Consider the following 25204-nt stretch of genomic DNA (forward strand, 5'->3'; position numbering starts at 1 on the left):
TCCTTCATCACTCCTTCATTCATTCGTTTATTACTTTTTTTTTCTTATCTGACGAAAAAACATTCTCCTCCTCAGCGTTAACCATATATATTTCCGCATTTTTACGCCGCGCGTGACTCGGGCGCATTTTAGATTTTTATCGAAGTTTTTGACTGTAATTTTGTGGAGTTAGTTAGTGCCGACGGTGGAGAATAATAAGGTCGTCGATTTCACTATCGGAGTGGGTAGGTACGCGGTGCGCATTCTCGGTGTAGCGGTTGTTGAACAGACAGCAAAGTAATTTTCACGTTTATCATTTTCCGTTCATTAACTACGATGAAAACGTGACGACTTCCCCTTTATCGATCCTTCATCTGTTTTTTTTTTTTTTTTACTCACAATGTCGAAAGACGCGCGTTGATGATTTACGACCAATCTACGAGTCTCGTTTCATTTACAATCGTCATGTCGGATGTACGTCTTTCTCCGGGAAATTATTTCACGCTATCTAATTCACCGCATTTAATTTTTCATACTAATTGCCGATTCTAACGTACATACGTTTTTTTTTCTCTCTGTTTCAGGTAATTAGCGTTAGGAGGCGATGCCTTGTCTCGACCGGGTGGTAAGTCGTTAGGTTTTTTATTATTTATTTTTTCATTTTTTTCGAAGCTCTTTTGCCAAGTTTATCAAAAGAAATGAATAAGTGGCCGAGTTGCGTGTTACGATAATTAATCTCTATCGTCCCGAGCGCAGAGCTTGTTATACCGGTGCAATTTCTTTATCTGACTATACATCTAATGTCTCTGGAGAACATCCGGCCAACCTCAGTCCACTCCAATCAACAACGATGATCCGTGTGGAAGCTACCCGAAATCGAGTTATCGGACGCGATTCCATCATATTGTGGATTCTTCAGATTCTGATTTTCCGGGTGAACGAAAAATCATTCAGAATAGAACGATCCGGATGGTGCACCGGAGTACGTACATACCTAGACGAATAAAAGGTACGGCTTTGTAGCGTAGCCGAAACGAGCGATCGGTATGGCTCAGCTACAGGAATAGATTGGGTTCGTTCTCTTTACACGTAGAAGTGTTCTGCGATCCCATGACTTTTACGAGGACATTGACCATCGCGTAACTCAATAAAATGCTAACCCCCGTTACCAGATAACTCTAGTAGAGAACGTGGTGTTCGGATCACTTCGACGGGTCGTAACCGAGCTTCCGTTTTCAAGTTGGATTTTTAGAGCCCCGCAAACCGTCGCTCCGGTGTCCAGATTTTCGGTGTGTTCAGCTGTTCACGGTGTTCACACTGATCCGGTATCCGCACAGGTAACGACTACGCAGGAATTCGATAGCGGTGGAATTCAATAATCCAAGGAATTTCAGAGGTGCGATTTAAGTCGATAAAGCTCGAGAGAACCTCCTCTTCGTTTTCCATGCATCGTACGCTATATGGGATTCGGGATAACACAATGCTGGACCCTCATCTCTCATCTATTATATCCGAATACAAAGTTTGCAGATATTGAAAACAACACGAGCTCGGTACAAAAAATTTTATCTCACGACGTCCTCGACGCTCTGACGCTAGATAAAATTTCACGTCGGCGTCAAACTGGTTTCGCCTCTTTCGTGTCGGTATTGGGGATGAAGACGGAGAGCAGACCGCTGCCTGTTCGAAAATGGTAAAACATCGGCGGTGAGTGAAAAATTGCAATTTCCCAATGATCTTCTTACGAGTAAATTGTCGAAGAGATTCTCACCGAAGGAGATCGCGCCCAGAGTAAAAATGGCAAGCGTACAATTACTTTCGAACAAAGCTCCGATCACGTTTCCGGTCACGTAAGCACCTACCCTGCCGAAACTCAGAGCGACGCTCATCGCCGTACTCCTGAGGCAAAAAATAAAACAGTGGCGACAGAACGGAGAAGAGAAAAAAAAAAAAAACTATTAAGAAAACGAATTCTTCTAACGAGGAGACATTTTACCTGAGATGCGTCGGATACAAATCGACTATCGCAGCGCTGAGCGGAGCCATCGTTAGTGATGGCTGAGAGATGTACACGAAAAATAATATCGTCACCCATGTCGAGTCTGACGCGAAGTAAATTCCGAAACCAGCTAGACCACTGATTATCTGAAGTATACCTGAAAAGTATCGCTGAATAATTAGCTCGTTCACCTCAACGTTGGATCAGGATATTTTTCATCGTCCAAGTTTTACCTATCATCATCTTCTTGCTGATGGAATTTGCTAAGACGCCGACTGAAACGTAACCCAAGCAGTCAACGACTCCGATTATCAATGAACCGATGTACACCGTGGGTTCAACCTGGGTTTGACAATTGACGCCGATCGTTGCATTTTTCGGTATATTTATAACGTCGCAGACCGTTATCGAAACGTCGGGATTCTCCGTGCTGTATATTATCAAACGATTCAGGATATCCGGTAGCCAGAGATAGAGACCGAAAGCACTGTGAGTGAGGGGAAGAAAAAATGCGTTCATTACAGGCGATCGATGAGATGGCGTCGGATTTTCCTCACCTCGCGTGAGCGGAAAGCATGATTATGCAGGCCAAAGCGGTGCTGCGAATGTGCTTCAGTCCGAATATCGGTGCGATTTGATTTTTCACGCTCTTCAAGACGGTCGGTACGGAAAATTTGAGTAATATCTGAGGCTGAACCGCCCGTTTGTCCTCGTCCGTTAACTTGATCGTTTGGACCTATCGAAGACGAAGTTCTTGTACGGTAAAACGATTGCCTCACTCGCGATCAATCGAGTCCAAGACTCACCGGATACTCGTGGGAAGGACGTCCGGTGTTGAGAGAAAAAATTCGTCCGAGAACATCGATGGCTTCTTGGTGTCTACCGACGGATACCAAGTATTTCGGACTCTCCGGGAACCACAGTATAGCTGAAACCGTGCACAGGGTGTAGGTACCGTTCAGAAGAATCAAGAGCCTCCAACTCCGGAAGACGACGAATCCCAGATCCAAACTCCACGTGTACGGAAGGATCAACCAGGAAACAGCTGATAACGATTCCCAATTACAATTCGGACAAACAAAGAAGAAGATGTCTCGACGTTCGTCCGACTCACCTGGTATGAGAATGAACGCGGATCCTTCGAACAGAAATATCAATGCGACGAATTTCGCTCGTCGTTCGGGTGGAACGAGCTCTGCCAGGTAGGAATAAATCGTCGATGCCATTCCGGCGTAACTGAAACGACGTGAAATTATCGAAACGAATGAGAGGACTTTGTTTGAGGAATCTAGACTTACGCGCTTCCGGTCAGAAATCTTAGCAGGACGAGGAGCCAGAACACCGGTGCCAGGCTCGTTCCAACGGTTAATATCAAACCGATTACCATCGACAAAATCAGGATTCCACGTCGACCGTACGTGTCCGACGCGAAGCCCCAGATATTCGTCGTCAAAAACATACCTGACGACGTCGAGAAACTTTAGTTAAAATATCGCACGAGTGAACAGAGTTTCATTACCCACCCATGAACGACGCTGAAGAAAATAGGCCTTTTTCGCCCGCGGATAAGTTCAAGTCACATCCCAAAGTAGGAACGGCAAAACTGAGACCCAGAGTATCCGCTGTGGTACCCGCTATGCATCCTCCGGCGACGATGATCAGTCCGATGTGAAACTTGCCCATTCCTAACAGTAATTACAAGAATCGCCAATTTCACCGTTTGTCGTCGGACGCGGGCTGGAAGAGGGTGGGATTTTAACTCACCTGTCATGAAGAGCGCTGTATTCAGATCTACGGCATGTCTATTTTCTCCCTCTGCAGGAAAGAGTCATTTTTTTTTCTTATTAATCAATCGCTCGAAGAGACTAGTTTCTCGAAAAGCTGTTTTCCACCAATCGCCTCGAGTGTAAAGTGTAAATAAATTGGGAGAGGTAATTGTATGAAAAAAAACTGCCTCGAGGCCACCGGCACTAGCAATTTTACACTATCAGCATCAGCTTGCTCGTACTATCAGTACTGACTAGTTGGTGTTGTTGCTTCTTGAGTAGTTTTGGAAAGGAAAAAATACGACAGAATTCCATTCCGTTGGAAACGGAGTTTTAAATATTGTTAGAAATTCAATCAACATCTGTCATCGTCGGAGGACAAGAGATCGCGAAAATGACTTACAGAATTTTCTTTGAAGTTGACTTATCGCGAAAATATGAAGAAATAAGCTCACCAGAATTCATGGTTGTGTCCTGGCTCGTCGTCCTTCCCAAATCTCCGGTTATTAAACACCGCTGCGAAGCTCGGTTTGAGTGATTGATTTTTCAATCTGATTTCTTATTTCAATCAATATTCCCCCATCCTTTTTCTTTGTCTAAACTCAATCCACAGCCGGAACGATCGCGAAGACGCAAAACATGCAAAGGCAAATAACGGTGCGCGTTGAATGATCGCTAACTAATTATTTCCATCGGTAAATAATTTCTTATCGTTTCTATCGAATACTTGGCACGTCATAATAGATAAAAAAAAAAAAAGAGGGAAACAAAAAACGAAAGATAGAGAAAGCGACGTACGATAATGACGAAAGGTGAACAAAGACCGGCACCTACGATAATTTTTATAGGACGTAAGCGTGGTTTATGCGTTTTTCATGCCTTCACTTCTTCGCGTGAAAGGCTATAATCTGTGTACTGAAATTAAACATTGGACACGTGTAACAATTTAGGTATCTTCGCGTGTTCGCGCGTCGCTGAGGAAAAATATGTTATTACTCGCCTATACGACTGGACGTGAGTTATCCAGTTTTAATTTTCTATTCCGAGTCACACACATCAGTGCGCTGTGAGGTGTTATCGCCGGTTTCTTCAAACAATGTCAGTTGACTTATTTAAGTATCGAATTTTATCATCAATTGGCGGTAACAATTTCATTACGTCCGAGAAACATGGATCATCATCTTCTGTCATCTCGATCCTTTACAAGTAGAGCACCTCTTAATCATGATTGTATGTTCTTTTACGAGTCTGTTGCTGCTAAGTGAAAGAGTTTCTATCCGATGTTTCTCACCAACAGGTGTTAGACACACTGTAAAATTAAATACGCTCATCATTAATAACTCTTGGGAAAAAAAATTCGATCAAAAGAGAATCTCTAGTTTTCATAGTTTCACCAGTTTTGCTGATACTCATTTTTGTTGACACTGCTTTTGTCAGTGACAGGTTTTTTCCTATGTAATTTTAAGTAGGGCACACATGAACACACAGAACGAACGGGGTCAATCTCGCGACGAAGGTAACTTAAATTTGAATCGGTGTAGTGGAATTGAGCGTTACAAATATGTTCGTCGTAACGATGAGTAGGTAATGCAAATAATTGAGAACCTTCTTTTTATTTTTTTCAAAATCACAACAGATACAGTCTTACGAATAAATAATTCTAATGGTGAGTCGCTAAACACCGTTGATTTTCGAGAGCGTCGTGGTGGAAAAAAAAAGGGAATGCACGATTTGGATCAAGTGATAGTTTTGGTTACCTCATCACGCTTCGGTATGACGGACGACAGCAGAACGCTAACTGCAAGGAAGTTTAAAAATTATTTCACTCAGCTGTTGATTCGACATGCCGTCGGTGTAGCGAATTTTAAATACGCTTGTGAAGAAGAGCATACTGAATGATATCGTGGCGAGTCCGAAAATTGTCATGGAACAATCGTATTCGAAGAGGAAACCCAATACACTTCCGGTCAGACTGGCTCCCAGCCTGCCCACGGTCAGAGCTATCCCAACCGCTGCGCTTCTGGAAAAGAATCCCGAAATTCGTCATTTAGTCTTATTGTTGGTGAAAATTAATGGTTTTTTTTTTTTTATACAAGATCTCACGATTATAGAGGAAATATTTTACCTGAGGTGCGTGGGGTAGAGGTCAACTATCGTTGCGCTGAGTAGAGCCAAGCAGAGTCCCGGTTGCAGTATGAGGAATATGAATAAAACAGTTGTCACGATCGTATTCGGTGCCCAATAAATAGCGAATCCGGATACTCCACTGAGAAATTGAAGGATAGCTGGAAAGTGTGAAATGTCGTTGAAGAGTCGGATGGTCTGAATAGCAAATCGGAACTAGGCGTTTAATCTTCTGATCTTTTCCTTACAGAGTAGCTTCCGCTTTCCCACTTCTTTCACCACGTAACCGACCAGCACGTAGCCTATGAAGTAGCTGACCCCCAACACCATTGAACTCAGATATACTATAGGGTCCATGTCTCGACCGCACATGCCATAGTTGGAGGAAACGTTCGGGCGTACATTCATCGCGTCGCAGACGGTCACCGTTCCGTTCGGATTCGCCTCACCGTAGCTTATCATGCGGTTCAGAATGTCGGGTAGCCAGAGGAAAACTCCGGATGATCTTGATAGAAAAATTGAAAGAAACAGAGAAGAGAATTAACGAGAATCGCAGACGCTAAGAATGAGCGAGAAATCATCGGTGATGATTTTCTTACACCGAGTAAAAACAGAACTGAAGAATGCACGCGATGAAAGTTGTTCGAAAATGATGTCGACCGAATATGGGCACAAGTTGGTCCTTGACAGCCTTCAAGATCGTCGAAAAAGAGATCTTCGAGATTTGCTCGGTTCTGATATCCTCATTTGTAATTCTGATCGACCGGACCTGTTACAACAATCCATCGGTCAGTCGATCGTCAAAAACTACGGCGATGATTAAAAATGCTAATCCGAATAATACCGGATACTCCGACTCCGGTCGTCCTTTGTTGATGGAAAAAATTCTGCTCAGAACGTTTAACGCTTCTCGTTCTTTTCCTACGGACAGCAGATACTTCGGACTCTCCGGGAACCAGAAAATCGCGATGCACGTCGCTAGAGCGTAAATACCGTTCAAGAGGCACAAAAATCTCCACGATCTAAGGACGACGAAACCCAGATCCAAACTCCACGCGAGTGAAAGAGTGAGCCATGCGGTGACTGTAAAAATTTCGCATTGAAACGAGAAAAGAAGAGAGCAAAAAAAAAGTCTTATTGCACGCACGATATGAGTTACAGCTGGTACAGCAGCTAACCTGGTAACAGGCAGTAAATCGCCCCTTGGAAAAGGAAACTCCAAGCTACACGTCTGGCCCTCTGTTCAGGGGGTAAAAACTCCGCCAGGTAGGCGTAAAACGTTGACGACATTCCGGCGTATCTGGAAAATGAAAGAAGGTACAAAGTCTTCAAAATATTACGAGAATCGGTATGACTTTTGAGAAAATTTTCCCCACCGAAGGAAGGAAAATTAATATATAAATATAAAACTCACGCTGCTCCGGCGAGGAATCGTAAGAGAAGCAGAAGCCAAAATACTGGAGATAAACTCGCGAGGACCGACAGCAGCCAGCCCGCTCCCAGGGATACGATCAAAACCCCTCTTCGGCCAAATGTGTCCGATGCAAAACCCCAACTGTGTGTCGTCAAAATCATACCTACCGCAGCGGAAAGAAACTCTCATTCTCTGCGCTTAAAAATCTTATTTTACGTATGAAAATAATCAACGATTACCCAGAAACGAGGCTCCTGAAAACAACCCTTTGTCGACCGCGGACAATTCTAGTTCACATTCCACAGCGGGTAGGGCAAAACTAAGACCCACGGTATCCGCTGTGGTAGCCGCGATGCACCCTCCGGCGACAACGACCAGTCCCAGGTGAAATTTGCCCAAGCCTGTTGCAATTCCGGAACAATTATCGCGATATCCCGTGTTTGTTCGCGTCGGACGCCATTCGTGATATCTTACCTGTCAAAGAGATCGCCATGTCCAGATCCATCTCCGGGACATTTTTGTTACCTGTGACAGTTAATTGAAAAATATTTAATCGTCGAGTCGACCTTTTCCCCGCCCCCTGGAAAACGGACGGACAAAATTACCTGCGCAATGCATCCTCCTCCTCGTTTTTGGGCAAGGACCCTCTTCCGTGATTGAAATTTTCTACACCGCCGCGTTCGAGTTTCGAAAACGAGTAAAAATCGAGCACATAAAATCCGACAAATCTTACCAAATTGAACAGCTACTCGAGCGGTCACTTGTATGTATTTCTCGAGTCGAAGAAATCGGTGTCACGTCGTTTTCACGCACTGATTCACAGCCGTATCAGATCCCCATTATCGCTCGCGTACGGGATGCGCCTGTTCAATCCTATCGTCTTATTTCGATCCATTAATTTTTCAAACGCTCCACGACTGAATACTTATACCGACATTCGCCTCATTGAATAAAATTCGCTCTCGCTTCGCGTTTCGGAGTATTAACAGCGGGTATACAACTCTTCAAATATTTGCTGAACCCAATTACGGAGGACGTCGACAGAGGAGATCAAAAATCGTCTCATTGCCACTTTCCCAAAATATAACGTACGCGTAACACGCGCGCGCCTCACGAAAATGTAAAGTTTGTTCAGCATGAAAAATTGAGGGGGAAAAAAAAAAAAAAAAACGAAAATCACAAGTATTGCCTAGGAATTGCTCACCATCGCACCTGACTACTTGTTGCTAGCGCGAACTGAATTGCTGAAAATCCCGAACGAACGTAGGGAGGAAAAAACAAAATGGATAAAAATAAAATTCAAATGAAACGAAAGTATGTGGCTAATTTTAGGAGGGGTTCGTGGAGTCGGTGTTTAAAATCTGAAGAAAAAACGAGAGACCAGTCGGTGACTCTTAGGGGGAGGGGGGGATCGGGGATCGCGCGGAGGTATCGTGCGGCGGGGTAAAATTACGTAGCGGCCGTGAGCTTTGACCCCGTGACCTGGAGTGCGTGAAGGAGCGCGCGCGATACGAACTCCGGTACTTCTGCCGCACACTCGAGCAGTCGTACCTTCGTACACGTAATACAAACGTACATGTATCTACGGGCGGAGGTATGCAGGTAGGTATGCGAATATGTGGGTGAACTTTGCAGACATTCAAACGTAACGCTCTCCGCCTTGGTATGGCTACTACACCGCGCGAACCGGCTCTCTTCATGCGGGACGCCGGAGTTCGCGGAATCAATATCCACCCCTAGCAGCCCAACTACAGCCGCCCTGGCTCCCTGGCAAAACCTGATCGTCCCGCGTGCGTCTCGTCGAAGTATGATGTACTCGTTCACTCCACCGATAATGTATTTTCACCGCTATTCCCACCGTCGACCCGATCCACTCAACGTCTTACGCTAACCATTTCTATTTTTGCCTCAGAGTCTTCTTTGCCTTTTTTTTTTTCTTTTTAATCTCGGGTAATTTTTTGTTTCCCAGGTAGCGGCTCAGAGACATCTAATTTTTTTTTCATTTCAAAAAAAATTCTTCCCCCTCGCACGTCCTTTCGATTCATTTTCCTGAAATCCCCGATCGGCTGAACTACAACGCACCTCAAAGGTAGTCGGCGAAACGAAAGTAGTCGGATATAGAAAAATTTCATCCGAACGTACGTGTATTCGGTGTCACGACCGATCCAGTTGTAACGCTCGAGACGGTCGAGTGAACGAGTGACGAAAGTTTGTTATAAACTTGATCTTATACGTAAATATAAAAGTAACGAGATTCTTGAAAAAGCTCTGGAGTAGACACGAATATATACATATATTCCTTTTATGAGACATAAGACGGTTTAATCTTCCGTGTCGGAATCCGTCGCGCGTCGGTCGCTGATAACCCGTGCAGCTTTTTCCGTTTGAAAGGTCCGCGACGTTGCACCTCGTGGCGGTTGTTCTACGGTGAGGGGGAAAAAGCTCGTTTTCTGAAATTACGACGGTCCATTAGTCGGAGTGGGGAATGCAGATAAAAAGGGGAGTAATATCCGCAGTAAAAGAGCTACAAGATTATTTCACGCTGATTCGTTTACGATCTTTTTTTTACGGAACGCGAACCGCGCCTCGGCCAAAGTTTAAAATTCTAATTCCAGGAGCGATGTGTTTATTGATAACGGATCTTACTTGCCAAATACAGACGGTGAACCTTACCTCATTACCCTCAAAAACTTGAGATGGCATTTCTCGTTACTTTGCAGGTTTCCGTAACGAGTAACGACGTTAAAGGATATATACACTGTATATCTAATAACCTATTACCAATTATAAAGTCACATTATGGCGAGGAGAGTTTCTCGATCGACTTTGGTGCTTAGTAGTTTGAAATTTAAGACCGTTCTTAATTAACGTAGCTTCACAAACTCATCTTCTGGTCGCAGGCACGGGAAATTTTGTATATCGTTGGATCAGCCTCCCGCTGTAGCGGCTTTTACGTCGTATTACACATTATATAATGTGCTCGAATGTACGTGTATAAGTTTCTTTTTTTTTTTCTTTTTTTTACTCTGCTTCTTCGCAGTAAAAAATAGTACCGGGTACCGTATGTGCTGCGCGGAGAAGCCCCTTTGAAAAATGTCTACGAAATGAGATGATAATTCCCTTAAAGCTACGGCTGCTACAGTGCTCGGAATTCGCGTAAAAGTTGAGCTTTTCAGGCAACATTTTATTTCTCCTCTACTCTTTGCTGTTTTTTTTTTGTTCTTTCAAATAAAATACGATTATCATTTCACGTCCACGTGTACGCGCGCTATGTATTTTTGCACAATCGGTTGAATGGCTGAGAGACAGACAAGTTTTTCTTTTCGATTTTATCGCCACGAGCTTTCGGTTCTCCTAAATCTCACAGAATGGAGAAAGAAGAATTCCGAAGTAACTTGCCGGTGTACAGCTTTAGCCGAAATCACATCGCGATAAAAGGGCGAGGGCTCATTCAAGTTTCTTTTTTATTATTGCGAGTATAACAGAACCACGTACTTGGCTGCTTTCGATCAGCGACGCCTTTCTTCGTCGTTATATCTTCGGCAGACTTTAACGTGTAGGATCAGCGAAATAAAACTGTTAACCCCTCGGCGCTGCGAAACTTATACGTACGTAAAGTTACGAAAAATCTCGCCCGAGATGATCCCCCCGCGTTTCCGAATTCACGTCTCCATGCGTCGACGGGAGAGATGGGAGAAAAATAAAACTCGATACGCGAATGGAGAAAAAAAAAGAAATATTTCATCGAATTCACAGGTGCACGGATACACCGTGGTGTATTAGGGTAGATAAGGGTGGTACAAAGTACGTACGCACCTACTACATAAATTACAATATATTTCACGATTCAAACGTTACGATGGAAAAAAATCTGCACACAACATTCGCGCCCCACGTTTATACCACCACATCCGGTGACACAATGGAAATTCTTTATTCGGTGAAATAAATTGCTCGACATTTTCCCAGCTGCAAATATCCCGTACAAAGGTATACGTACACGTACGTACGTACGTACGTGGGTACGTCGTTTTGTATGATGTGAGCTGAAATTTGTCATTTTTCGACAAATAGCTCGGTAGGTGGTGAGACACGTCGTGTGTTTCGCCGAAGTATTGGTGGGTGGTAAGGCGGGTACAGCGTTGAATCGGTAGAGTATTTTTCCTCTGTTTTTGTTTTACAAAGAGACGGTAGAAAATGGCGCCGGGAGAGAGGACCAACGGAGGAAACGGAAGTGCAGCGATAGTAGAAAACGGCAGCGGTGGCCAGCGCCCAACCAAAGGTAGCTTTGATTGTGAAGCTGTTTTTAACGCTGAAACATGGAAATGGATTCGAGGCTGATTTCTCAGACCCCAAGAATTGTTTGACGTAGACAGCAGGGAGTATGAACTTGTATTAATTACGGTTATATAAACTGGTACAAAGTTGTCTCGTTAAAGCGAGTCGTCAGCAGAAAGGGGTTTGTCGTTTCTATTCGGGAACACGATGGCTATGTATATACGTACGTATACGACGTTCCTTCAGAACCCAGGAAGTCTGCCGTCCTGATATAAGTATAGTACCGAGTAAGTCTCGGATGTATTCGAAGCTTTGATGCTTCGTTAGTTTCTCGAATTCAAGGGCCTCAGTTTCCGAGTTTCTCGTTGAATGTGGAAGCGAGTAGCGTCGAGAGATTAGAAGTCGAAACGGCGCTTTCCATGTCTTTCTTGCCGTTCCAAAAGTCCCCGGACACGGAGTAACAAAATTTTACATGGCTTCTGTCGTTCCGTTTCGGCTGAGAGCTTTACCGAACTGTAAGCGAGACTCGCGTTTTACTTGGTTGAAGCAATTTTGTTGTCGCGTGCTGAGGACACTTTCACTCGGACTTTTTCAATTCTTGGCTTCCCCGATGCAAACCTGGTCTCCCCAATGACCGACGACTTTCCAACGTGCCCCCCCTTGAACCGAGTCCTCCTAGACGAGGACTGCTCCGAACCCTCGCCTCGAGGATTTTTGAGCAGCACGGTGTGTACGGTCTGCACGTCTGAAAAAGTTTCGAATTTCCCCAGTAGCGTGTACGATCATCCCTTTGAAGAAAATTCGTCGAGGGCCGGTGCCGAGGTTTTTCGAGCGATTCGTTTCCTTTCGTTTCTGTCCTTTTGTCTTTTTTTTTATTTTGCCCCTCATCCCCCCCGCGCTCGCCACCGTGGACCGCAGCTTCGCGAAGAGGGGCTCGATCGTTGTCACTGTAAACAGAGAACGGCGATCCGCTCTTCTCCGCTCCAATGTTGATCAAAATTTGCACAAGGGTCCCCGCTTCCTGCAGGGCTGCTGCTGGGTCAGGAAAATACCGCTTTGAAAATAACCCGAAAGCTCCGTACGCGTACGTTACGGTGCGCGTGTAATTGTATTTAACAAAATTACAGTTCGTTGTGAGTGAAAAGCTGCGGTATACGTTGCGCTTTATGTAATTTAGAAAGTGAAACTTTTCACTCGATAATATCGCAGCGGAGCGCCGAGCTTTATTCGGTGCGATTCTTTATAGTTCGGAATGAGATAACGCTTTAAACATTTCAATTCGTAAAGTGCTCTAAATAAGAGCGGGGTATAGTTTACGATCTCAGCTTACGGAGTTCTCGGCAAGTTCGAATCTATTGAGAAAACTTCCCTATATTTTATTCCAAACGAGCTGTTCAATTTATTCCTAAAACAACTTCCGAAAATATTCAACCGGGTCAAGGATTTTCAACGACAGACTTTTCACGCGTCTCACGCTACGCCATGTTTTCGTTCGTAATGAAACGTGCGACTGAAAAATTTTCAATGAAAAAAAAAAAAAAGAAGCAAAAATGAAGCAGCAGCAGCTTTCGCACAGCCGCCACGCACACACAGAGGTGTGATGTTACACGTCGTCGACTATCCGAGTGGTACAAAGCTTCTTGGAAAAGATCCAAAATCTGATCACGCGGTAAGGGACGACGCCCTTGCTTTAACGGTACGCTTTGTTGACGTAGGTCAACCCCTGAGTAGTCGTTCGACCTCGTGTACGTCGCGTTAACTAGGAGCAAATATGCCGCGTCTTGTAGAGAGACCGGCGATAACAATCGCCATATAGAACGTCCACATAGATTAGACCGTACACGGAATATCGAATTCACTGTGCACGGGAACACCCACCTCCCCCCCGACATCGGATTATCCCAGAGGTTAATTAAAATTGCTCGTAAACCATAACAATTGTGTACGCGGGACCCGAAATTGCCTTCTTTTCTAGTTGTTTTTTTTTTTCTTTTTCTTTTACTTTCCCCGTTGAACGTGAAAATCGATTCACCCTCGCGAACGGAAATCCCGTGCGCTCTGCTTCCCGACTGTCCGAAATTTGGAGGAAAATTTGTTACCGACGTACACGTACGGGCACCGTTTTGTCGAAACTACCCCTCCGCACCCGGCTCGCCGGGGTTGAATAGTTCATGCAATTCCTGCCATTGGTTTCGAAATATTGCAGCTTAAACCTCCGCGCGATATTCTCCCGACCTTTCTCACACCTTGCCGGAATTGCGAAGCTTCCGGCGTGAATGTGTTCTCGGATTTACGGCATGTGATGAGGGCATAATGTATGCATGTGTACGATTTACGTGTACGTACGTCGAGCACCCTGTGACCCTTTTCTACGTATCCTTTCATCCAGCCTGTACGCATCGAGGGAATCGTGAATACCTCGATGTCGCTGGGGAATATCTCTAGGTGAAATCAAGGTTGGTGGTGGCGAGTGTCCTCTCAAAAGTAGAATTGAAGAACGAAAAAAAAAAAAGGAAGAAAAAATGAACAAAAAGTAAAAATGCCAAGTTATGCGGTGTAATTTAGAAAAGAGCTTTTGGTAACGGCTCGTATTCTTTGATCGATAGGATTGGGCAGAAACGATAATCGTTCGAAGTTATTTGAATATTCATAAGCATTGTGAAGTTTTTTCGTACTTCAACGGTACGCGGATAGAGAAAACTTTTGACATTCATCTCGTCTGCGGCGGACGAGTTTCAACGAAATTTCAGGGTCGGTAGATTTGGGAAAGGTAATCGTACAACGCGGCAAAACTTTCATTCGCGTTAGGTAATTAGTTAATTACGCTCTCAAAGTGCCCCGCATAAACACCTACGTATACGGTATACGTAGGTACACATCGTGCATACACTTACGCGTGTATTTCTACCGAAAGCTCGGCCTTTGTTTTCAGCTAAAATCAGAATAACGCTGCACCTGCAGCCGCGAGCTCTTGAAAAATCTACATCGATTGGCGAGAATCAGCAGAACTTCGTTACCCTCGCGTATCTCGGGTGGTGCGTGTGTAGATTTTTTTTAACAATCGAACACGTATCGGGTAAAAACATGGCAACGAGTCAGACACTCGTAAACAGATGCCCTTGACTCAATTACACACAAGTGCGCTTTCGGAACGTCGACGAATTTCTCGAGACTCTGATAATGAGGTGTATGAAATATCGAGTGTTGATTCAACCTTGTTTTAATTGCTTGGCTTCTGAAAATTTTTTTTCGTCAAGATTCAATTATGGTTTCATAAGTTTATCTCAATCCACGTTCGCTTTCTCGATGTTACACGTGTACGTATGAACTCTTTTTTTTCCCCTCTCCATCTCTTTTTTCCTCATTTTCCTTCGATTCGTATTCTCTTTGATTAGTCGATCCGTCCAACCGAGTTTAATTACTCGTTCGCGAGTCACCTTTCATTTTTATTAATTATATTCGCGAAGAGAATAAAGTCGTGATCTCTCGAGGAGCCGTCCAGACCCGATGGAATGACGTCGAATCGACCCCCCGGACGTATATCTCTATTTCGTATTATTTTTCCTTTCCATTTTGCTCAAGTAGTTATATTGCGCGCATAAAGAAGATTACGTTCGATCCTTCTCCGCGCTTACAAGTTATTACAGAGCTAAAACCCTGGAATGGAAAAGTTTGCCCGAAGTTTACGTTACGTAAAACAAATGTTGTTAATCTACGGCAAACCGTCTGACTGGTACTTACCACATTTATGAATTTATGACGTGTACCGACTCCGCAGTAACTCGGAGGATGTTTAAAACCTCAACTCGAATTTTTTATCCACTTCGTTATCGCGGTTTTTTTCGACAATATAATCATCCCCATTGATTTCACTTCGACGAAATACCAGCGACACGCGACGACGGGGTGAAATCAGCCGAGGAAATTGAAACTTTCGCTTCCGCTGTATCCCGAAGTCAGGCATACGTTTTTTCAAGTGGGACGACGATGACTGAGCAAAATATCATAATCGTCGTACCCTCGAATTATAATGATGATTCCCTCAGATTTCTGATCCCCTGTAATTTCAATTTCGAGGGGTGGGGGTGGAATTCATTTTGGAATGTGACGTAAAAAGCAGAAAGGGAAAAGCACGGTGCTCCTGGGTAGAAAATGGTCGGAGGGTGATTCGCGCGGAGTCGTTAATTAGTCACGAAATGACGTTATGGCCAGAAATACGCGTGTTCAAAATAATACAGTTCGAAATAATCTATAAAATGAGTCGCCCGGGGGCTGGTGGCACGATCGACGGCCGCTACGTTGAACTGCAGGGAAAAACAGACTTTCGAAATTTCAACCCCCCCTCCCGCACGAGAATTCGATCGAGCATGAATAGGGATGGTATATATATTATATGTACGTATAATATTCGAGCTGCTCCGCATTTCACCGATGCCCGTCTGCCAATTTATTCCTCTCCAGCCCTCTACGATATTCAACAAGTAGTGAGGTTGGAAAAATAAAAAAAATATATACATAACATGTATTGAACCCACCTACCTACGTATGCGTACGTAGGTGTGTACCGTGCATGTGCATAATGGTATGTATTGTACCATACGTTGGCGGAGACTCGATCCGCTGACCCGTATAATAACTTGTGATTGATTTTCCGATGATAACTTCGGAGTCTGCCGACGTTTTACATTTTTCAATGCTAATCCAGGCTCGGCACGCATACCTATTTTTTTATGTATTCCCGGATTTTACGTACATACCTGGTTAAACATATTACCGAATTGCACCGTACCGAACAAGGGATACGGCTGGTCAAGCCAAAACCCAGTGCGTGAATAGCGGAAATCCAAAAAAAAATAGGAGAAAAAAATGGATATGGCTTTTGCACGGATTTTTACTCCGTGACGGTGTGAGTTTTTCTATAGAAAATGTGGTACACGGGGCATCCCATATTAGATTTTGCCGCAAAACCTGGTCGTCGGATTACAAATTTGGCAGCAGATTACTTCCGGTATTTCCATTTTCCAAATTTCGCAACAGTCTGACCGAAGCGTGGTGAATTCGAAAAGTTTAATCTACCGTGAATTTCATATTTCGTGCGTTTCGTTTTTTTTGGTCATTTTTCCTCGTCACTTTATTTACCTTTTTCAATAATTTACTTTTCGCCGAGTTAATCACTCCGCGGACCGACTCATCCGTCACCTGCGACAGACCTTCGTTCGGGACTTAATTAATATCCGGGTTAGAATTATTGGCGAATTAATATTCGGCAAAACGACCTTTTATTATCCTACTTGTATACCTGAACCGACCGCGAGTTGCCACCGATTATTTCAGACTTTGATGAATTTTTTTACTCTCTGTAACATATGAGGTCGTCGTTTGTAACCATACCCCAAGAAGTTTTTTCGTTGCGTTTTTTCATTAACTTGAGAAATTTGAGATTTTTAGGGATAGATGCTCAAGAATGACGGGTTAGGATTCGAGTTTTATTTCTCTTTCTTCTATTTCTTTACGCTCTCTTGCCCTGAGTTCAAATGTGGCCATTTACCCTAACAATTTACTCCTACCCAACGTTATTATACTTACCCTACCGCACATGTTTTTTACCCCGTTTCAAATAAATTTTGTCTCCCGCAAAGGGGATACTCCTACCTAGGATAAATCCGCTCACCTAGACTATTGAATATTTTAAGTGAAAGGGTTATCTTGCCGCGGACCTCGATTCGCCGAATATCCCTACCGCAGGTTCAACCCTAATATTGCGCCCTACTATATGGCGTGCGGGGTATTTTTGAACCCGTCTGGTTTTCCAACTTTGTTAAGTCCGTTTGAAACTCGAACGACCAGCGACAACCCCTATCGTATTTCTAGTAGATTTTTTCGGGGGAGGGGGAGGGGTGAGATACTTTTTCGAATCACCCTGCGTACTTTTCACGGTCAATTATATCGGGAAGTTCGACGTCATTGCGGTATTCCGTATTCCGCCGGCGTTCGCCGGATAGACGGACATTCGCGACGCGATGGGGTGAAATGTATTTGTATATTTTACTGTGTAGAGATCTGTTTGATTACATTATTCGTTCTATTCTATTATTAACGCGGCGTAGTTAGCGGCGGCTAACTCTAGTTGGCAGCTAGATATTTCCGTTATTTATCCGTGACATCAGCTTCCGCCCAGAAATTCTTAAATTCGTCGTCGTCGTCTCTCTCTCTCTCTCTCTCTCGATTTGGTGGCGATATCGCCGGCGCTCGACCTTGGTCCGCGACGAAGATCTCGTCGAAAATTGGCGGAACAAAAAATCGGCAAATTGTCGCGGAGGGTTCGATCTCGAAGCGAACGTCTCGTCGGTCTGTCGGGCGAAAGCGATAATTTCGAAAAAGTCTCTTTCGACCCCCCTGCGGCAGGTCGGGTGACCTTTGTTCGCCAGGACGTAGAATCCTCAATCGGTGCGGACGGAGGGTGGCGGTTCTTCGGCTGCAGAAATGGGGAGAGTGTGATTTTTCCTTTTTTTTTTTTTTCTTGTTTTTTTCTTTCTTACCGCACCTCGTAAAAGTTGAGCGACTCGAACTCGCACCAGTTGCGCTCCGAGTCGTTTCGCGGTCTGAGATATATAAGTCGGTTCAGACCGTGGAGACGGAGAGGGAGAGTGGGAGAGAAGGCGAAAAAAACTAAAAAAAAAACGAATAAATAAAAAAGGCTGATAAAAATAAAAAATAAATATACAAAAAAAAAAAAAAAGAAAAACTTTCAAACTTCACCGATAAACGGAGCTCCGACACCCACTGAGCTACTTTTTGGTAAAGAAGAGATTTTCGTCTGTACATGTATGTGTTTATTTATTCGTTTCGTTTCTCTTCTTTCGGTATTCACTTCTAACTGTACGCGCAACTGTAGAATTTCTTTTGAAGAAAAAGGAAGAGAGAAACTTTGGAAAAAATTATCTTGTCTCATCACTTTATTCAAAGTGAAAAAAGTTCTTTCATCTCATTCGTTTCTTCAATAAATCCAGAGAGTCGTGGTTTTCATCTCTCGAATGATGTTTATCGAGCCGGCCGGGCATAATCGTCGGAAACAATACTTTCCGCGACAAAATTGCCGAGATATCGCTTCACATGTTACACTCCCATAATTAGAAAAAACGGGGGGAGGCGCAAAAAAAGGAAAAAACAGTTCGCCGTATAAATCTCACTTTGAATATTTTTTTTTTCCAGATACCCGCCGATTGACTACCCATATCGAGTAGAGGGTAAATATTATACTTCAATACGTCCTTGTGCAGTTATCTGAAAAATCGTTCATTTTTTTTTCTATTCCATTTCTCTTTCTTTCTCGAACAGAAGGTATACGAAAATATTCCCCAAGTTTCGGAATATCGAGAATTTATTTTTAGTTCGATTCTTCTCGGGCGATTTTCGCCGTGAAATATCATGTTCGCGGTAGACATGTGTCACGTCAGTAGGAGTATCGAAGATTGAACCGACGGAGAGTTACGTGTCTTTCAAAGAAATCGACGCGGTTTTCTGAACTGGAGATTCATCTTTTTCTCGGTTTCAAGTTTATCCAACCGTTGGGGAAAAACAATTTTTCATAATCTCGTCCCCGAAGCTCACCCCCGCCCTTCGAACCCTCGAAAAATTGTCATACTTCATCCGGCAAATACCATCCCCCGTCGATCCATGCAACACCTCTATATTATTCATAAAATTAATTTTCTTATTCAAAACGGCCGGACAAGAATTTCTAGAAACATCGCATTCATAGGTGTACATCGAGCTACCGCAACTGTATCTAAATCACTTAATACTGTTTATCAAACCGTTTCGCATTCCATTCCACCACCTGAACACGTTACACACGTTCGCCTACCTCCGTACATACACTTATGTACAGCTGACTACGTATCCTCTCGGTTGTACCAGCGACACGTGACCCAGATGAACAGGTTGCAGCATATGTTATCAATGTATCTGAGCGCATAATTCCGCCCACGTTAGTTCAACTGCGAAAGTCTGTGCTGGTTACCAATTTAATTAAAAAAATTATTAGCATTTTTCTCTCCGTCGCGACTGTCGGCGAATCAGTCGAGAAAATGAGATCTTTTCCAACGCTCGATAATTTCGACGGAATTGAAAATTTTTGGCAGCCGATTGTTTTGCACGTTTAAATGTAGCGGCAAATCGCCGATTAGACGATGGCATTTTTGGCTGGGCAAATGTCGACGGCGTTTACACGTAACGCGTCAAGATATAATACACACACACGTGTGTGTATTTATTAAAACATACCCCAGGGGTTATTAAATCGTCGGTTGTATGTGTATGTATTCACTAAACGTAGAACAATGAGGAGATTTTGTCGAAGATAAGCTCTCTTGTAATCTGGGGACAATACGTTATGACCGGGGCGGGACACCGCAACCGGCTGCTCGTCTCCTTCTCTCTCTCTCTCTCTTTCCATCTACCGTGTTTCAGCTTCTCATCCGTCTCCCTTATAATCTCGAAAAAGAGATGATCACGTAGGATATATATATATATATATATATATATATATATATATAAATACATAAACTCGATTCGAGATCCCCGACCCGCCCGCACCACGGATTCGCTCGCTAATAACGGGTCACCCGTCTGAATATAATCGGCTTACTCTATACTCGTACTTGTCGCTGATGTCTCGATGCCATAAATGGATCCCCCTCCGCCTACCAACTCCTTCCTTACTCAGCTCTCTCGCTAATCTTCCATCCCTTTAATCATTGTCCTCCTCGATCCAAAAGCTAATAATTTTCCCCCGACTCGATACTTCCTCTATCTTATTTTCCCGCAACCTGCGTCAGGTGACCAGTACGGAAATCGATCGATCGTTCGCCGGTATTCTCAGTAGTGGATCATTCCTGCTGCGAGCGTCTTTACCGCGTACGTCTGCCCCTGAAATTTTTGGAACAGAAAAACGTCCGATTCCCCGAGGTGCGGGACCGCGAACCCCGGGGTCACCCAGGTCCGCGTTGGCTAACCGAACGTGACCTCAACGCGCGGCGGGTTCGGGAAAGAGAGAACGGCTTTTGCTTTGGAGAGGCGTCCCAAAGAGGAGGTTGGAGTTTGGTAGCTGAAAGCTGAAAGCTGGAAGCTGGGGAAGCTGCTGCTGCTGCTGTAGGCTCGGGAGGGGAATCAATACGAGAACAGGGGCAGACTCTGCTGCCTCCCGTCGCCCGACCTCTCGCCGTAGCGTCAACGGCTAGCCGTCAGGGCGCCAGGTCGGAAGGTCGCGCGAAGGAAGCTGCTCAGAATTCGCCCTTAAAATAAGGCGGGCGAACACCGCGACCGACTGCGGACCCCCCCCCCCCCCCCCCCCCCCCTCCCCCGACCGACGAAAAAATGCGAAAATAAAAAGTAACCCCGAAACGTTACTAGCCCCGCGCTGACCTCGCGAGCCCGCAACGAGAGCGAAATTCCGGCCCTTCGCCGAACGATCGCGAATGAAGCCCAGGGGTCCTCGCGCCGGACAATCGGGGTGAACAGATTTTTTTTGATAAAGTATAAATGGAAAGGGGGGATTCAAACGCGGTTAAAGTACTCGAACATCGTCATTGTGTTCCCTGACGCCGGTACACAGTACGGATGTATAGCGGCATATGAATTGATGATGTAGCCCCAGACTTCGCTGTTAGCGCGCCGGTACTAGTCAATATTTTTGACACCTTTTTAAAACCGCCCCGGCAACACCCAACTGTTCGGAAAACGGGGATCGGGTTTAAAAATCTGCTTCGGGACAGGGTGACGCCGCTGCGGGTTGGATGAAAAATCGAAAATAAATGAAAACATGAACCGGTCCCGATCCCGAGTTCTTTCTCAAACTCTCTGCGATTTTATTCCAGTTATTGGCCAAATTCCAACCCCTCCTTTATTATTTTAATATATAATGTAAATGAGAATCGAAGTGGATATGAGACTGAAATGTATAAAGCGGAACTAATTTTGCTTTCAGCGATCGTTCGTAGCTGTTGGTGCAGAACTCGAAATTTTATACACAGGTATCCGCGACGCAATTCGCGTTTCGTGACCTTTAACTGTGGAGAACCACTTCTGTTATCTCCCACTTCGAATGCGGCTGGTTTTTCCGAGGCGAAAAGAACCATCGAAAACAAAATTAATAACAAAATTAATTCCCCCACCCCCGTGAATTTCGTGAACGCGAAACTCCTGTACAATTATCGAAAGATGGAATTAATGTACGAACACCGCGAACTTCATGCCGTATCGTTTTCGGATTCTCACGCCATTTTAACGTGGTTGTTTTTCTTTCACGTCAATTTAATCGAACTCGATTTTTCGGAGTGAAAAAATGAAGGCAGAAGGAAATAGTTTTCGAGAATCAGAGTTCGTCTCGTTTGATTTGTTTCTCGATGGCCGGCCAATAATTTCATATATTTTATCACGTCGCCGTCACGATGATGAAAAAAGGGAATCTGAGAATACGCGCAGTTTGGAATTTTTTCTGCAGTTAACCGCGGGCGTGAGAACGATTTTTTCTCCCGAATCCCGAGGTCCTTCTCTGGCCCTTGTATTCATTCCGTCTACGAGTCCTCGAATTTGATACGGTGACGCACAGTGCCGGAAACGAGGGGCACCCTGAAGCACACCGTATCGACTACTTCCGCTTCCGTTACCTCTTCTGTTTCTAGCTTTTATCTCTACCCTTTCGCAACGGTACGCGCTCTCCAGAGGCTCTTTACTCCCCTCGTATTACACTAATTTTCTTCAACCCCTCATCCAACCAATTTGACGAACGCTGCTCAATTCGGTGTACGCGGATTTCGAGGATCGTGTGGATCTTGCCCGTAGGAGGTAGAAAAATTATTGGGTTCGCGCAGTTGAAAGATACTTCGCGAATCGGAGGAGATGAATTCCTGATTTTCTCTACCGATTTATAGTCTAGTCTTCCCTATTTCACCCCTCGGGATTTCACCTGATCTCTGTCGCCAGTTGAGATTGACGGGTTTGTTCCTATCCCCCTCGTTCCCCTCTCCCTTTCCCGTATCGCGAGCCTCGTCGCTCCTCGACTTTAATCTCCGACGTGATCCAGGCTGCTGATACACACACATATACCTATAACCGTGTACACCTATAACCGCATGTACCTACATGTTTCTACGTATATGAGTGCCGATCGATAGGCGAAGAGAGAGCTCTGCAACTATTGGGTATGATTATGACCGAATGGCCGTTTTACAGTTTGTCGTAAATTCTGGGAATAACTGAAGTAGACGACGTCGGGGTAGGACGTTGATCGGGATGACGGCGACGCTACGCTGCCTTTCAGGCGCGTTTGACCTAAATTTAAAAATGTACTTTGCCTTTAACGGGGTGTGATATTGGAGTTGCAACGAAACCTTTTTCTTCACCTAGATATCCTCCTTCAGGATTACATCGGCGACGATCCCTCCTGCCTCGCCTGCCTGCCTTCACCCTCACGTGCCCTTTTTCATTCTCACATTTATTCTTCGGTTCTTTTCATCCTGGTCTTCGCCGCCGTTCACCCCTTCTCCGATCGATCGATCGATCCTGTCGTCAATCTTTTCGGGTCCATTTACCCCCGTTTTGTTTTTTCATTCACAGGGATGGGGAGCGTCGGTAGCAACGCAACGGGTACGACGGGGGCGTCGACGACGACGATGGGATCTGCCAAGGTGGCATCGGTCCCAGAGGCAGCGCCGACTCTCAGCGAAAGAGAACAGCTCAAGATCGAGTTTTACAAGACTTACGACGTGATGACCGGCGTCAGAATCGCTGCCACCCTCGGCGGGTTCTTCGGTCTGATGGTCCTTCTCGTTGTATATAAAAGCAGGTAGAAAAAAAGCCCCGTTTTCTTTCTACCTTCGTTTTTTCTTTTCTCCTCGCATTTTCACCCTCCGCGAATCATTTGCATCCCCTTATGGATGTTCCTCTCTCTTAACAATAAATTTCCTCCGAGTCCAACAAGAGTCCGACGGAGTTTTCCAGTTTCTCGCTTCTTGTTTTGCTCCAGATGTAAGTCCAGTAAACAGCTCGAAGACCCTCAATTGACCGCAGCTGCTGCAGCTGCTGTCGCGGAAGCTGAAGCCGAAGAACAGGCGTTAGCAGCAGCCTTGGAAGCGATAGCCAGGTTACCACCTAGGCCAGATCGTGGCCCAAGACGTTCCTTATGCGTCGAGGTGAATATCGATTCTCGCGTCACAAATGTACCGACGGATTTCCCGAGGTGATGAATGGAAAAGCGAAGAAATGATTTCTTTTAGGCGAGTTCGTCACGCGCGACCTCCGTACCGAGGTTCGCGTCCGTCGGGGGTGGCGGCGGTTACGACGCTCTTTTGGCACCCCCGATGCGACATCCGCATCTTTCGCTTCCGGGTGATCATCGTCGTTGCAGTTCCGTGACTTGCAGCAGCACGGCGAGTAGTTATCTCGAAAGGAGGGGTTCGGCGATGACGATGCCCTGCCTTCCGCCACCCCCGAGGTTCCCTAAGCACGCCGTCTACGACGAACCTTGGGATCTGTACTATCCGATCGACATTCAGGTGAGTTTCTCATTTTTTATCGTCGATGTGTCGAGGTCGTGATTATGATAATAATAATAATAATAATAATGCTACGATTATATGACGAAGTCGTGTGAAGAAGAATCTAAATCCTTCGCTTCCGTTTCTCTTCTTTCTGTCTTTCTCTGTCTCCTTCTCTCCTCCTCTCTCGCTGTCACTCTCTTTTTCTCCTTTCTTTTCTTCTTTCTATCTTTGCGCAGGTGATCCAGCCAACTCCAGACATGTCCCCGTGCGGAAGTGAGGCCGGTCTTTACGCTGGAGCAATGGCGATGGGTCGTACCTCTGGTCGAAGAGCACCTTTGGCTTCCATGGGCAGCGTGGATCCCCCAGATCCAGATTCTCGATCTCTGGGTTCAGATTCGGTCTTCCTTGACGAGGATGACGTTGACGTTGACGTTAACGTCGACGTGAACGCAGACGCTGGCGAAGACTGCGACTGCCTCGACACAGAGGATGAAGTTTCAGGTTTTTCGACCGACTCGGATACGCCCGGGCCAAGCTGTCGTAGATTCCTCAGAGTCCCACCTAGGAGAAGACAGCTCCCCGAAAGGTGGGATGGCGCAGCTGGATGCGTTCCTAGACGACGAGCGAGCGCTCCACCTAGACCCTGTCGAACATGCCTTACGATCAGCGCTTCCGTCGAGGCGCCTAGGTGAGAAATTTTTTCCCAATATTCAAACCTCGCACTAGATGATCCATCCAAGCGAGGGTGAATCTTCGCGCGTCGTCGATCGAGAATGCTCGGCGATAATCGCGAAGATGGAGAAAAAAAATTCAAACTCCGTTCACCGGGGTGATCCTCATTTTGCGTGATTCCGAATTTCTTCAAGTTCTGGCCACCTGAGTTTCTTCCAATCAGGTAAAACGGTTTTTCTACCTTTTCCACGTTATCGAGTAACGAAAAAGCTGCGGGTAAGAGGGTCTTGCTTTTTACTTCTCTTTCATCGTTAATTTGAAAGAAAAATGTCGACCATCATTCGCGCAAAATTGGGAGCACCCTGTAACGTCTGCGGGGGAAAAAAAAAAAATGCAGAATTTTGTTCCTCGAGGAAACGGAATTTATTTT

The 25204-nt window shown here is 45.0% G+C and overlaps 2 protein-coding genes across 7 annotated transcripts in view; one reads left to right on the top strand and one right to left on the bottom strand.

The window, feature by feature from the left end:
* LOC105692926 overlaps positions 1–25204 on the top strand; it is an 88716-nt gene that overhangs the window by 56526 nt on the left and 6986 nt on the right. For 2 of the 6 annotated variants that reach the window (XM_048655801.1, XM_048655804.1), the window contains 5 exons: positions 18773–18807; positions 23180–23408; positions 23589–23754; positions 23839–24117; positions 24339–24790. In XM_048655801.1, coding sequence (XP_048511758.1) covers positions 23182–23408; positions 23589–23754; positions 23839–24117; positions 24339–24790 — 1124 coding nt within the window. In that variant the 5' untranslated portion in view covers positions 18773–18807; positions 23180–23181. Of the gene's footprint in view, positions 1–568; positions 605–16329; positions 18386–18772; positions 18808–23179; positions 23409–23588; positions 23755–23838; positions 24118–24338; positions 24791–25204 lie in introns of those variants that run through there. The other 4 variants (XM_048655803.1, XM_048655805.1, XM_048655806.1 and 1 more) reach the window with 4 other exon arrangements.
* LOC105692925 lies at positions 1464–8363 on the bottom strand. The gene is made up of 21 exons (XM_048655353.1): positions 7888–8363; positions 7757–7807; positions 7522–7683; positions 7283–7445; positions 7047–7168; positions 6713–6951; positions 6468–6637; positions 6117–6373; positions 5870–6029; positions 5544–5764; positions 4200–4289; positions 3743–3793; positions 3502–3663; positions 3277–3439; positions 3093–3214; positions 2785–3023; positions 2536–2714; positions 2212–2465; positions 1976–2135; positions 1751–1878; positions 1464–1659 (listed from the first exon to the last, which is right to left on the bottom strand). Exons 1-21 carry the CDS (start codon positions 7898–7900, stop codon positions 1598–1600), a joined length of 3168 nt encoding a protein of 1055 aa, XP_048511310.1. The 5' UTR covers positions 7901–8363; the 3' UTR covers positions 1464–1597.

The sequence above is a fragment of the Athalia rosae genome, chromosome 5, assembly GCF_917208135.1.
Source record: "Athalia rosae chromosome 5, iyAthRosa1.1, whole genome shotgun sequence".
Classification (NCBI taxonomy): Eukaryota; Metazoa; Arthropoda; class Insecta; order Hymenoptera; family Athaliidae; genus Athalia; species Athalia rosae.

What these genes read in the sequence shown, in the direction of transcription:
- LOC105692925 (XM_048655353.1), bottom strand. An exon ending in GATTTACTGCCTGTTACCAG is followed by an intron (nt 6,952 to 7,046) that starts GTTAGCTGCTGT and finishes AAATTTTTACAG; the next exon opens with TCACCGCATGGCTCACTCTT. An exon ending in CAGTTCTGTTTTTACTCGGT is followed by an intron (nt 6,374 to 6,467) that starts GTAAGAAAATCA and finishes TTTTCTATCAAG; the next exon opens with ATCATCCGGAGTTTTCCTCT.